Source organism: Marmota monax, unplaced genomic scaffold (genome assembly GCF_021218885.2).
Source record: "Marmota monax isolate L192 unplaced genomic scaffold, Marmota_monax_Labrador192_F-V1.1 WCK01_AAM20220418_F8-fsc00157, whole genome shotgun sequence".
Taxonomy (NCBI): Eukaryota; Metazoa; Chordata; class Mammalia; order Rodentia; family Sciuridae; genus Marmota; species Marmota monax.
This window is the reverse complement of record NW_026694573.1, coordinates 3,068,311-3,082,686: the sequence shown is the minus strand read 5'-3', so window position 1 is coordinate 3,082,686 and position 14,376 is coordinate 3,068,311. Positions and strand designations below refer to the sequence as shown.

Sequence of the window (14,376 nt, the reverse complement as noted above, 5' to 3'; positions counted from 1 at the left end):
ATGAACCTGCAGACCTTGCTATCATTGAGCAGAAGAGTCCATTTCTAAGTGACTACTCCTACTACCACACCTAGGAGGCCTCCCAGTTAGGGTTCCATGTTCCATGACTGACCTCTCTCAGGCCCTTGATAGGGTGCTGTGCACTTACCTAAGTCCTTAGAATTCTCCAGGAAGGTCTTATCTGGTTATGAAGGCACTAGCACACACCAGCCTTGGTGATGGCCTTGTTTTACATCAAGGACACAGTGACTTTGAGACCTACTTGCCACCAGCCAGCCTGTTAAGAAGTTAAGAAGCCCTATGACCCATTTGTGCAAATAGCCCATAAGTTTGATTCCTCCAGCTGGGCCCCAGGCCCTTCCCTTCTGGTTCTCACATCTCCAGTCTAACCTGAGCCCATGGCTCCATGATTACTGATGCATTGATGATGCTCCATGAGATGTTTCCAAATGGGTATGTTCATCTAGCCCCAGCAGCTGAAAGCCACCAAGGCAGCATCTCCTGCTGCTTATGTCCAAACCTAAGTGTGTGACTTTTCCTTCCACACCTGATTCCCTGAAAGTGAAATGTACTTTCTCCACTGTCTGCTTGTCCTCCCTTCTGCCCACCCCCACTGCCACCTAGTGTATGCTACCTGGCATTGCCATTCTCCTGAAATGCTGTGATACCTCTGAGGTAAGCTTTTTCTCCTGGAGGGAGGAGTCTCTCCCAGTCCCCAGACAGAAGATTTAGCCTCTTGATTTGCTTTGCCGTGTGAAATGTGAGCAGTGACCTGAGTGACTCCAAGCAGAAGATTGGAGAGCCAGCATCTGGTTGACCTATTCTCTGTGATAGTGGATGTGAATGACAAGCTAGAGCCTCACTAGCAAGCACTGAGCTGCCCCTGTAGGTGAGCCACTGTGCATTTCAGGTTTTTAACATAGTATAGGGGTTTATTTCCTGACCAGGACAGCCTCTGAGCCATTTGTCATCTATTTTACCCTCCCCAGCTGTTCCTAGAAGGGCATCTGAGCAGGTGCTGCAGTTCCCAGATCGACCTCTTACTAGCTTGGACACTTGGCTAACCTCTCTGAACCTGTTTCCCCCACCTATAATTTAGGGATGACAATAGTGTCCACCTAGTGTTCTGAGGACCAAGTGATTTAAATAGTGTATCCTTGGATACTAGAGATAGTACTGTCACTGCCCTGTGTGACCTAGTTCCTGCCAGCTTCCCCTGACCCTCCCTCATGGCACACTGTACTTTCAAGGCATACTTCTGGCTCAAGCCTTGGTCCTGAGGTGAAATTTGACCACACTTCCCCTCACTGGACTTTGGCTTATCTTGCAGATCTTGATGTGGCTTTAGTGCCTTTCGAAATCCCCCAGAGCCTCTGGTTCAGTCAGAGAACAGCACCTGTCCTATCCCCTGAGACTGACTCCATAGTTCTATTTGAGTTAATGCTTCATGTTTAGGCAGCAAATCCCATGAAGGTGGGGAACAGTCTCTTTTTGATCATTGCTATATGCCTACTTCCTGATCAATTTCCTTGACAATAGGCAAATGACCCCCAAAGATGCCCAGGTCCTCATCCTGGAACCTGTGAATATGTTACGTTACATGGCAAAAGGCACCTCACAGATGTATTTAGGGTTATGGACCTTTAAAAAGGAAGATTTTCATGGAGTAAATAGGTGGGCCCACTCTAATCACATGAGCCCTTAAAAGCAGAGAATTTTCTCTAGCTAGAATCAGAGACATGTGGTGGTAGGAGAAGTCCGAGAGATTTAAAATAGGAGAACTGCATGTGCTGTTAATGGCTTTGAAGATGAAGCGAGCCAGAGACCCCAGTCGTACAACTGTGAGGAACTAACATCTGCCGACAACTGAATGAACTTGGAAGTGAATTCTTTTTCTAGCTGACCTTCAGACACCTTGACTTCAGCCATGCAAGGCCTTAAAGAGAAGGCCCATCCATGTCACACTGGACTCCTGACCCACAGAAACTGTGAGATAATAAATGTGTGTTGTTTTAAGCTGCCAGATCTGTGGTGATTTGTTATAAGAGCAATAGAAAAGTAATATTCATGGCACCTTCAGAGGCTCAATAATTTTCTGCTGGCAGTGCACCAGGGGGTATTGACAGACATGGCTGCTGATTCTCCCTTCCTACTCACTGAAAGCATCATCCCCGTTCTGTTTCATTAGAATATTTATCACCCCAGAGCGCCAGAAAGATGTGGCCACACAGCATGACTGTGACCCATGCAGTATCTGCTGGAGGTGCCATCCTGTCCTTTTGCCTGTCTGGAACTTGGACATGACACCTTGAAGTGCAGCAAGTGTCAGACAGCCATGGGCTGGAAAAGTACAGGCCAAGGAGTGGGGAGTAGAAACTCAAGGACCACAGGGGTTGGCTCAGTCCCTTTAACTGCCTTTGGCAACACAAGAAAAACAAGCCCCTCTCTGCTTAAGTCACTGTTCATCAGGGTTTCTGTCCTGTGCAAAGCCGGTGGATCTCCTGGCTGGCACAGAGGACTTCTTGGGAGCCACAGCTCATACATGCAAAGGGCTTCTGAGCAGAGAAGGGGTGAAAAAATATCAGTTGGATAAAGAGGAAGACAGTTCACATGAATGCCTGGCAGATCCTGTGGATGGGCAGCCAGCCTTCCAGTGGACCACCTTTGTGGATAGGAGATACCACCATCATGGAAGGTTGGAAAAGAGCAGGGGATACTTGTTCTTTCCCTCACTGCCTCTCTCTGACACAAGCTCCTGAGACTTGGCTGGCTGCTCTGGGGCTTTTCACCCTCCCACTGGCACACACCTGCCCCTTCACCAGGTATTCCACAGCAAGAACTAGCTGGCCTCGAGCCCCAACTATCTGGACTCACTAGTTCCTATGCCCATATTCAGGGCACGGAATGTTAGGAAAGTTGAAGCAAAGACAGCCCCATTTCCCAGCACTTTTTATGGTGAAAAAAGACCAGGGTGGGTGTGTTCATCATCTCTGCCAGTGACTACCCAGCTCAGCCCTACCTGAAGGCACAGGACTGCAAAGAGGGGTGTCTGCCAAGAGACCACCACAGAATATCTTCTCCCAGCAGTCACCCTAGTCTGGGTGAGGATTGCTATAGTTTGGATAAATGTTCCCCAAAGGCTCATGTGTTAAAATTATGGTCACCAGACCGTGGGTAAGGGAAAATGGTGGAATATTTAGGAGGTAGAATCTAGTGGAGGGAAGTTAGGCTATTGAGGCTGTGACCTTGAAGGGATATCGGGATTCTGACCCCTCATCTTCCCTCTCTGTGCTTCTTGGTTGCCATGGACAGTTTCCTCTGCCACACTCCCATCTTGCTATAGGCCCGAAAGCAGTGGAGATAACTAACTCTGGGCTGAAACCTCTGAAACTATAAGCCAAAATAAATCTTCTTTCCCTATAAATTGTTTACCTCAGGTATTTTATCACAGTGGTGGAGTTGACCAACATGGGGGACCAGCATTCAACACTGTCTATCCCCACAGGAAACTGGGACACCAGTAAAAGGAGGCTGTTCTAGGCTGAGCTGCTTAAGCTCTCAGAGCCTCAGTTTATTCATCTAAAAAAGGAGTGGTGAGTCTTTTCCCATAGATGTGTGTGACGATTAAGTGAGAAGACAGCAAGTACCAATGTCCTGGCATATAGTAAATGCTCAGTAAATGCTCCCTGATTACAGTACTGGTAACCAAACAACCTGGAATTGGAAATGAATTTACAGGATGGAGACCCTAATGGGCACTGGAGCAGAATGAGAGACATTTTCCTTCCCTGTCCCCACCCACTTTTACCAGATCTTAGCAAACCTAAGACCAGCTACTTGGGAGCCCCAGAGCACAGGAAGCAACAGGCCACACATCACTAATGAGGGCCATAAGAAACTCACAGTGACCTGTCCAAAGGTGGTGTGTCCTGGGCTACTTCTCAGAAATCCTTACCTCCTGGAATGTGGAGAGGTGTTGGCATAAACTTTGGGGTCAGGGAGAGCCCCTTGGAGTTGGGACAGTGGTCATTGGACTGGTGTGGAAGAGATGGGTGGAGGTTTGGCTGCCCATCCTTACAGAATAAATTCTTCAACCTGGCCTTCAGGCTTCTACCGAAATGCTCCTACCCACCACATCTCCTGCCCCAGATCCCTCTGTGGAGACCAATGAGTTACGGGCTTCCTTCCAGCACCTTCTCTCTGTGTACACAAGGCCTTTCCATCTCTACTCAACAGCACTTGTGGTATTCATGAGGCCTCCCCAGTACCTCCAACTGGAGACAACCACCATCTCTCAGCTTCCTCACACCCAGGCCTCTCAAGAGGCCATTTTCATGGTCTCCTCCAAAGACAGCCTGTGTGTCTGTGAGTGTGCATATGAGACTATGATGCTGAGTAGGTGAGAAGTTGACATCTATCCCTGCAATGTGGCCCCCTGCTGAGGCCACCAGGATGGGCACTTGGACTTCCCCCTCAGCATCCTTGTTTCTGGTGTCTGGTTATCTCTTACCTTTAATAATTCCGTGCTGCCTATAGAACAAAGCCCAAGAGTGGAGAAAGCATCATCCTTAGGGCTTGACAACTGCTTTCTGGCATTTGGTCTCCATGTCCTTCAGCTTGTGTGGAAACCTACTACCCTAGCCCACCCTGGTCCAACCTTGGAAAGTACTGGCACATACCCGCCCCCAGCTCCACCATTAATCCAAAGTGTTGCCTTGGACTCCTTTGTTGGCTTCTGGGCCTCCCAAAAGGAAATGGGGACTAAACAGACTGCAGGCTACAATGCCTGTCAGTACTCTGAATCTCAGAACCATTTTGATGTTGAACTCAGGCATCTGCCTGTCCCTGGAGGCAGTGTGCAGGGTGATCAACATTCAATGGACAAGGTCAAGCTTGTCCAAGGTCACCTAGGTTTAATCCTGGCCCTCCTACTTAGCTGCATGATTTTGGATAAGCCACTGGCCTTTACTAGCTTAGTCTCTTGTTTGTACAAAGGAATGGTAAAAGTACTAATTTCATAGATTCCCTGTTAGAATTAAAGAAGCCAACATGTGTAAAGTACTCAGCACAGCCCTGATACATTGAAAACCATAGATATTCACTCTAAACATTTTGTTGTGAGACTGTTGGACTTTTTTTAAGGTGTAGGTCACCCCCGCTCTCAAAATCCTGGGGACCTTCTGAGGGTAGGGACTGGGGAGGCCTCAGGATTCAGACAGTTTGAGAGGGGAGAGAATGAGAACAATTGCATGCCATTTGGAAACTATATAACCCTAGAACCTCATGAGTACCACCCAGACCCTGGCAGCCAGATGACCACAGAACCCTGCTCCCTTGTAGGGGAGAGACTGGGCCCTGGCCCTGGGCTCACGTCCTTGAGACTCCCAAGCAGGGAAGGACAAGCAAGCAGGGGAAGGAACGATTTGGGTCAGGAGTGGGGCTGACCAAGTGCCCTGAGAGGTGGGGAGAGGCCACTCTAGATCTGGAATCTGGGCAGATAGACTAAAGCTGGGAGCATGGCCATTTTCCTGGGAGTGCCTTGGAGGCACCTTCCAGATACAAGGACTAGATGTTCCTGCTCATAGCTGGATACACAGGCACAGCAGAGACAGGTTGGCTGCCAGGCCAGACCCCCTTTTCTTTTCCCCTACTATGTCTAACCAGCTTCTTTTCCTCCTCTTAGCACTGCCCCTCCTATCTGCAGGGTCCTGTCCTGAATCCCTGTGTCCTCTCCCCCACTGAGAGTTTCTCCAGGAAATAAGGACTTGGAATGTCCAAGAGAGAAGCCAGAGCCGATTCTGGCTGGGTAGATGGTGAGCATGACATGCTCAGAGGTCTGGGTCTCGACTTGGGACACCAAAGTGTGACCAACGTGGGCCTAGTCCTGGGTGCCACTCATTATCTGCTATGCTCACTGCCTGTGCCCCGTGGGATTTTAGGGAGTGCTAGTCAACAGATTCTTTCTCATGAATCCTCACTGGAGGCCTGCAGTCGCAGCAGCCCGGGCAGCCTTTTTGATGCCTGAGGCTAAGCTGGGGAGGCAAGTCAACAGGGGCAGAAATAGGCAGACCAAGGGAGAGAAGCAGGGTGACCACACAGGAGCTCCTGGGAAGATTGTCACCTTTCAGAAGACTTTATAGTGACCAGACACATGGGATCTCTATTTCCATCCTTCATCACAGCTGCCTCTAAATGGCTCTAGCCTTAAAACAGCCCCCTGCTGAGCCTGTGAGTTGGCAGCCAGCTCAGGCTCACCTTCTGGAAATTGCTTCTAACTCCCCTTGATCCAGAGACGTCTCTTTCCCCCCCAAAAAACCCACAGACCTGTCAATTCTGCTTAATGGCCACTGTTCCCTGCCAAATGCCAATAAAATTCCTCACTATGTAACAGTAGCCAAATGATTTTTTAACTTAGGTACCAAAGTAATTCAATGGAGCACAGATGATCTTTTTCAACAAGCAGTGCTGATACTACTGGTGATTCATTTAAAAAGAACTTCAACACTTACCTTACACCATACACCAAAATTAACTTGAAATTGATCATCAATAAATGTAAAATTTAAGCCTAGCAGACATTTAAAAGGAAGTTTTTGCAATATTGGGATAGGCAAAGATGTCTTTGGACTCAAAAAGCATGAATCATAAAAAATAAAATTGATACACTGAAGAAATCAAAATAAAAACTTCTGCTTTGAGATACCATTAAGAAAATTACAAGGCAAGCAATGACTACAAAAAATATTTGCAACACATATATCTGACAAAACACTGGCAGCCAAAATGTATAGAGCATGCCTGCAGTTTGGGTCAGGAGCTACAGGATGATCAAACTTGGTCTAGGTATTGATGAGGATGATCCCACTGCCGATGACACCAGGCTGCTGTAACCGAAGAGATGCCACCCCTGGAAGGAGACGACGACGCATCATGCATGGAAGAAGTAGACTAAGCTTCTGAAGAACCACTCATACGTGTGTCCCCCACTTTACCTTCATTCCTGATGTGTTTTCAAAGTTTTTTTGTTGTTGTTCTTTGTTTTTGTTAACATTTATTAAAATCTGTATGGCATGACGATATCTACTTAAAGGGGAGATAAGATTTCTCTGTACTTTTAAGTGATACTGTGATACTTTAGGCACTATAGCAGAGCTGGTGATGGTTTTTCTAGTTTCACATTGGTTTATTTTAACAGGTTGAGATGTTTGTTCTAAGACATGTAACCTATCGTTAACTCTGGGGTCCAAAGTGTTCGCTACCAAGTTGTATCTCTTAGTAGACCAGACCCAATCTTTTTTCCCTGAAGTGTTTCAAGATAGACTTTGATGTTTAAAAGAAAAATATTTGTTAAAATGGCTTGAGTATTTAGAGAAACAGAGCTTAATCCTCCCTTAGGTGTTGATAAACCCAGCCTAATTCCATTTTAAGATTGGGTGCCATCTCGTCACAAAGTCATGAAAGTTCATTTCTGTTTTACTATAAATTACTGAGATTTCTAAACTTGTTTGGAATTCCTTCCCGTGCTCTGAACTCACCCATTCCTGGGTCTACTTGACCAGATAACAATCCTCTCTGAAACCTCAGCAGCACCTCATAAATTTTGATGTTGGGATCTGAATTTACTCCCTACCTTGAAATATCATGGCATGTGGATCATTAATCTGCTCTCTGCCCTTGTGTTATGATTGCCGAAACCCTGTTAGCTGTAAGTTCCCAAGACACCCCCCTTTGTAACTTTTTGTGCTATATAAACCTTCTCTGAGAGCTGGGCTGATCTCTAGCCCGGTTTTGGGAGAGACCATCGCTGGTGGCCAGCTTTCCTTGTGTACATGATACAAGCTTGCTTTCATTGATTTAAAAGACCAGTGGTCTTTTCTTTGCATCATGGTTCAATAGGTGTGTTACAAAGCTGTTCAAAAAGTAACTCAATAAGGCTTGAATGGAAATATTAGTACCCAAGTCAACATTCTGCTTTAAAGAGTAGTAAATGCAGATGAGTTAAAAAACCAAATAATAATAATAAAATAAAATAAATACATAAAACAAAACAAAACAAAAAAAGACAACCCGGGAACCGGTGGTTTCAGGAAGCCTGCAGCCGCCCTAAGCATCAGGTCAGCGCTTGCTACAGCAGAGTTAGTCGCCCTGTCTTGCGGTTCCTAGTGGTTGGTCGTTGTCTGTAATGGTGGGAGGAGAAGAGGGCCGTGCTGTGTTACAATAGGGGCTGTGGCCAGCGCTTTGACCCCGAGAACAATTCGGGTGATACTTGCACATATCACCCAGGTGTTCCAGTCTTTAATGATGCATTAAAGGGTTGGACTTGCTGTAAAAGAACAACAACTGATTTTTCTGATTTTTTAAACATTGTGGGCTGTATAAAAGGTAGACATAATAGTGAGAAGCCACCTGAGCCAGTCAAGTCTGAAGTCAAGACTACTGAAAGGAAAGAACTATCTGAATTGAAACCCAAATTTCAGGAGCCCATAATTCAAGCCCCTAAACCAGAGGAAGCGATAAAAAGGCCAAGACCAGTGAACCAGTGACATATTTGGTTTTAAAATATGTCATTAAAAACATCTGCCTCCCTAAAACAAGCACTTGATAAACTTTTTTTTTTTTTTTTTTTGATAAACTTAAATTATGGTCTGGGAATGAAGGAAGATAAGAAAGAAGATGACAGTGATGAAATTAAGATTGGGAACTCATGTAAAAATGGAGGGTGTCCAAAGACATATCAGGTCTACAGAGTCTAGAAGAAGTCTGTGTATATCATTCTGGAGGAATGATATTTTCCATGAGGGGATGAAATATTGGAGCAGCTGTAGAAGGAACACCTCTGATTTTAAAACAGTCTTAGCCTAAGAAGGCTTTATGTAAAACAGGGAAACACATGTGGACTAGAAAGGGTGCTGGGAAAACAGTTGTTCCATGTAGACACGACGCATCAGACTGGGGGTGAAGTCACCGTTTCAGTATATGCTAAAAATTCACTTCCAGAACTTAGTCGAGTAGAAGCTCATAGTACATCGTTAAATGTACACATTATATTTGAAGGAGAGAAGGAATTTCGTCAAAATGTCAAAGTATGGGGTGTGACTGATGTAAAACAGAGCTATGTAACTATGATTGCAACAAAGATTGAGATCACCATGAGAAAAGCTGAACCTACACAGTTGGCAAGCCTTGAACTGTCTACATCCAAAAAGCAGAAAAAAACAGAATAAAAAGAAGATATCACAGACTGAGGTTGAGGGAGGGCTGTTGCCTCTTTCAGAATTCTGTGTAGTGAAGTGGTGGCTTGCAGCTGTAACTTTTTGTTGCTGAATCAGGCATTTCAGGGTCACATTAGGTTTTTGTTTTTAAAAGCCAAAGTCAATTTATCTTTTTGTGTTCCATGAGACTGATTATTCATATCTCCTCATTGGTAGAACCATAGTTGTGTCCTTTACTTGAAGAAGCCAGAAAATAGCTCGAGTATAATTACTGTATTTCTTAGTGTATTATTATTATGTTAAAGAAATAATAAGGGACTTTTTTTATATTTCTGTTATCCAATAATTAGTAAAGCAAGATGAAAATGTCAAATTTTTAACCAGTTTTTTTTTTCTTTATGGACTTTTTTGTTCCTATAATACCTGAAAATCTTCAAGGAAGAAATAAAGCTCTGCATTTTTTTTTTGTTGTTGTTGTTGTTGTTTTCATGTGGGACAGTCACTTTTTCCAGGAGGAATATACTAGGTAAAGTGGGGGCAAAATATATGCACTGACCAACAAATTAGAATTTATTCACAGTTAATTTAATTTTAAAATTACATCATTACCTATATATTTGCCAAAAAGTATGACTTAAGAGTAAAGGAAACAAGACTGGAGAGGTATCAATTTGGTTAAAATTCAACATGTTTATAAGACTTAAGCAATAATGTTAAAAATCTTTTTCCTGATTAAAGGTCTTTATATGATGTTATGACTAAATGGTACCTGATTTTTCAGTCTAAACCCTGTTAAAACCTTCAGTTACCTATAAAAAGAAATCATCTATATCTGGCCTTACTGATGGAAAAATACCTAAAGTTATATCTTAATGGTTTGTGGAAATACAATAAAATATGAGAAAACTAAATACATAAACTTTGCTTTATGCCAACTATCTATTACATATTAAATAAAATAGCTTAATTCTTCCAGAGTCATTTTTTAAGGCTTTCAAGTAGAGCTTGATAATTTTTGTTATACAATGTTGATTATATATTGTATTTTATTGGTATTAAATATTTATTTATGTTTAACAGACCATTAGTGAATAGATTGCTTTTTGAGGTAATACAGAGCTCAAGAAGGAAATTTTAAGAAATGTTATGCAGTTCAAACTGTCATAACTTAATAAATTTGGTTATTAATAGGCCTATACAGATTAGAAATGAAAGTCAAAAGGGTTTTCCAAACCCCTTGAGTGTATTCTGGGTTAATAAAACTCTTGCAAATAAAAGTGTGCAGAAGTACTATTTTAGTTCATAAGGGGTTTGTGTATATCATTCTATTACTCTTAGCAAATAACTATTAGATATATTAGTTATAATAATTACTTAAAGGTCTAGCTGTGTCATAGTTCACAAAGTCCGGCACCTAGGCTTTGCTGACAATAAAACAAATGGCAAGAAATGTTGGGCGGTAAAAGTTTGATCCAGATAGAGAATGTAATTGTTAGAGAAGTATTTAAAGTTTTGACAACTATCTTTCTGGAATTAGAAACCTGTGTTCTTTAGAGACATGGAATCTTGTTTGGAGAAAGAAGTTGATTCATAAATTTGATTCAAAGTAATTATTATTATATCTTTTGTAATGTTTCCTTCTTGAGGCTGTTTTCTCCTGCAAAATGTCTTTCATCTTTTAGGATTTAAATATTATTTAAAGCAGGTGATATATTCTAAACTCAGACTTAGTTACAAAACACTGATTTTTTTTCTCTTTTTTGATACAACTATGTAGTCTAGTTACATTAATGACTATTTTGATTCTTATTCCTAAGAACCTCTAAATGTGTCGCCCAGGTAAAAATATAATATTAAAAATATAATATTAAACTCATAATCAATTTTTCAAAAAAAAGTTAATAAAAATGCTTGTTAATTAAAAAAATAAGGCAACTCAATAAAAATAGTAGACAAAAGATATGAAAGGATTCTTCACAAAAGCAGATAAATGGTCATACTAAACACATGAAAAGGTGGTCAACATTATTAGTCATCAAGGAAATACCATAATTAAAGCACAAAGAGACACTACTTTCTACACACTCACTAGAATGGCCAAATTGAAAAGATTGACAATACCAACCAAGTATTGATGATTTGGAGTATCCAGAACTCTCAAATCACTGCTAGTGAGAGTATAAAACACTACTATAATCACCTTGCAAAACAGACCAATGAATACTTTTTATCCACGCAGCTCACCAAAAAATTTTCCTTTTTTCCCTATAAAAACTACTTGTCTGACCTTCTTGAATGCACCCATAGTTTAGTATTGGCCCACATATTCCCATTGCAATGCTCTGTCATTCCCAAATAAATATTACTCTCTAGAGATTTCTTGCTACCTAATATGATGGTATTCGGAAGTTGTGCCTTTAAAACGTGATTAGGTCATGAGGGTAGAGCTTTCATGAATGGGATCCACTAGTGCCTTATAAAAGAGATGAAGCTCTTCACTTCTGCCATGGGAGGTTACAGCGAGAAAACAAATGTTTATAAACCGGGAAGTGGGCCCTTAACCCTGGTCTTTCCAGCCTCCAGAATTATGAGGAGTATATTTCCATTGTTTATAAGCCACCCAGTCTATGATACTGTGTTATAGCAGCCCAAACAGATGCACAGAAAATGAAAATACACATGTATCCAACAATTTGCATAGGAATATTCACAGCAGCTTTATTCATGATGGCCAAGAATTAGAAGTAATCCAAATGTCTACCAAAGGGACTTTTTTTTTTTTTTTGGCAGTGCTGGGAATTGAATCCAGGGCCTTATGCATGCAAGGAAAGCACTGTACCAACTGAGCTATATCCCCAGCCCCCAACAGGCAAAGGGATAAACAAATCATGGTATATCCATACAGGGGATAACTACTCAGCAACACAAAGGAATGTATACTAACACATGCAACTAAACTTTATCCAAAGAAAGCTGGACACAAATGTGTACAAATAATATAGAATTATATAAAAGTATAAAAAAGGCAAATCTGACTGATAGTGGCAGAAAACAGATCAGTGGTTGCCTGGGGTAGGGGGTGGAGTGGGTTATTGATAGCCAACGGGTATAAGGGTGCTTTGGAGGTGATGAGAATGGTCTACCTTGATTATAGTGGTATTTCATGGGTGTATACATCTGTCGCAACTCAGCAGGTGTTTACTTAAAATGGATACATATGATTGTATGTAAATTATATTCCAATAAAGTTGATTTCAAAAATCGGTTTCTCAGAAAATCCTTTTCTGACCACCTCCTCCCAGACCAGGTCAGGGTCCCAGCACCACCTGTATTTCTCTTCCACTGCATTCCGACAAGTAATGTTTTAATTGGTTTCCTGTTGGTTATCTTTAGACATTGAGCATCAAGTGGTTGCATGTCCTGCCTCCCTGGCTCACCAATAATTGCTAAACACCTGGTACCATGCCTGCACAGAGTAGGTCCTGAATAAACACTCGTTAAAATGCAAGTCATTCTGAAAAGCAAAGGACAGGGCAGCAGCCACCTTTAGCACCTGCCACAACTGTGCAGCTATAGCTCTGTGGACTGGATGACCTCCCTGCTGCTCCTTGTGGGGCCCTGGGCCCGCATGGGCAAGCTGAGTCTGTGTAATTCCTCAGAGATCTCCAGGAATGTCTTGCCTTTGGTCTCAGGGAGGAACAATCCAGCGTAGATGGCTCCACAGACGCAGACACAGAGGAAAGGAACAAAGAGGAAGTGGGACAGGCTCTCCTGTGGGTTAACAGAGACCCCAAGACCTGTTGTGCCCCTTCTCAATGGAAGGTCCATGACAAGTTATGAGGAAAGACTTGCTCCCTTGGTTCACATAAGGTCCCTCCCACTTGGCCTCAGTTCTCATGTACAGAGGCGCCACTCCCTGGGGTGCTCCAGTGATAGGGACAAAACCTGAAGCAGGGCCTCCCACCCAGGGGGAAGGGCAGGCCTACCATGACAAAGGGGAGCCCAATTCCAACAAGGAAGAGCATGGTCCACATCAGGGCCCCACAGACCATGTAAGCAGCAGGTCGGGCTGTCTGGTCAAACAGCTCTGTGGCCAGGATTCCCGTTACTCCAGCTACAAGAAGAGGACAGAGGGCTATCATCCAGGGCTTTTTGTCCTGCCTCTCTGTCATCTTAGTGCCATCTGCATGGGGGCCCCTGGATGTCCTCCTCTAGTCCTCCCAGAAGCCTCAGCACAAGTGGGTCTGGGATTTGAAAATGACATTACAGTCACATCCACCATCATTCACTCAGACACCCATTGTTCCTTCAGCCCAAAGACCAGAGGCCTTCAGACCCACTCACCAGGGCCGATGCCAAAGCTGAGGATGAAAGCAAAGACGCAGGACATGGCCAGATAGGGCATCCAGGGGAAGGAGCTCTGCAGCAGATAAGGTGGAGTGAGGTGGAAAGCAAACCTGGCCCAGCTACCACCCCTCACACCCCCAGCTACCTTCAGACACAGCGCAGCTGTGAAGATGCTGGCCCAGCAGGTCATCAGAGAGTATCCCCCTACCAGCAGCACCTTCCGACCCACCCTCTCAATCACCACGCACTGCAAAAGAAAGGAGCCACTCAGGAAGGTACCACACACTGGGCTCTTGGTTTGGGAACAGGCAATATGAGGGGCCTCATGGGAAAGCTGGTGTGTGTTAAGAGGGAGATGCAGTTTATTGCTTCAGAAGGTCACGGCTTTATTAATATCCCAGAGGACCTTGGTTAATTACTTAACTTCATTTAGGGTTCTCATCTCAAAGCAATGGTGTGAATGCCCAGCCAACAGTAGGAATGCTTGCCGACTTGCTGTACTTTACCACCACGAACAGGAGTGGAAAATAGCTTAATGCAAAGTCCTAAGAGCATCAGTATCCCAAGCATCCCTCCTGGCAGGACTAGGGGTAGGGGTGGGGCCCAAATCTAGACTCACGCTAACAAAAGTTGCAAACAGCTCACAGCTCCCAGTTCCAATGATGGCATACTGGATTTTCTCTTCAGGCACTCCTGCCTCCCGGAACACTGAGGAGGCATAGGCATACACCTAGGATTGGGCCAGCAGGAGAGGCAGCTCTGAAGCATTGGTTCCCCTCAACCTTCCATGGCTCCCACCTGCCTACAGCACAAACCC

The 14,376-nt window shown here is 43.7% G+C and overlaps 1 protein-coding gene and 1 pseudogene across 3 annotated transcripts in view; one reads left to right on the top strand and one right to left on the bottom strand.

The window, feature by feature from the left end:
* Nucleotides 1-6,898: 6,898 nt before the first annotated feature.
* LOC124076992 (cysteine and histidine-rich domain-containing protein 1-like) lies at nucleotides 6,899-9,245 on the top strand (annotated as a pseudogene).
* A 422-nt stretch (nucleotides 9,246-9,667) lies between these two features.
* Nucleotides 9,668-14,376, bottom strand: part of Slc2a11 (solute carrier family 2 member 11) — a 31,627-nt gene continuing 26,918 nt past the window's right edge. For 2 of the 3 annotated variants that reach the window (XM_046421322.2, XM_046421326.2), the window contains 5 exons: nucleotides 14,179-14,289; nucleotides 13,705-13,806; nucleotides 13,557-13,632; nucleotides 13,199-13,326; nucleotides 9,668-12,983 (listed from right to left, as the gene is read on the bottom strand). In XM_046421322.2, the coding sequence (XP_046277278.1) occupies nucleotides 12,783-12,983; nucleotides 13,199-13,326; nucleotides 13,557-13,632; nucleotides 13,705-13,806; nucleotides 14,179-14,289 (618 nt within the window). In that variant the 3' untranslated portion in view covers nucleotides 9,668-12,782. The remainder of the gene's footprint in view (nucleotides 12,984-13,198; nucleotides 13,327-13,556; nucleotides 13,633-13,704; nucleotides 13,807-14,178; nucleotides 14,290-14,376) is intronic. The other variant, XM_046421325.2, reaches the window with a different exon arrangement.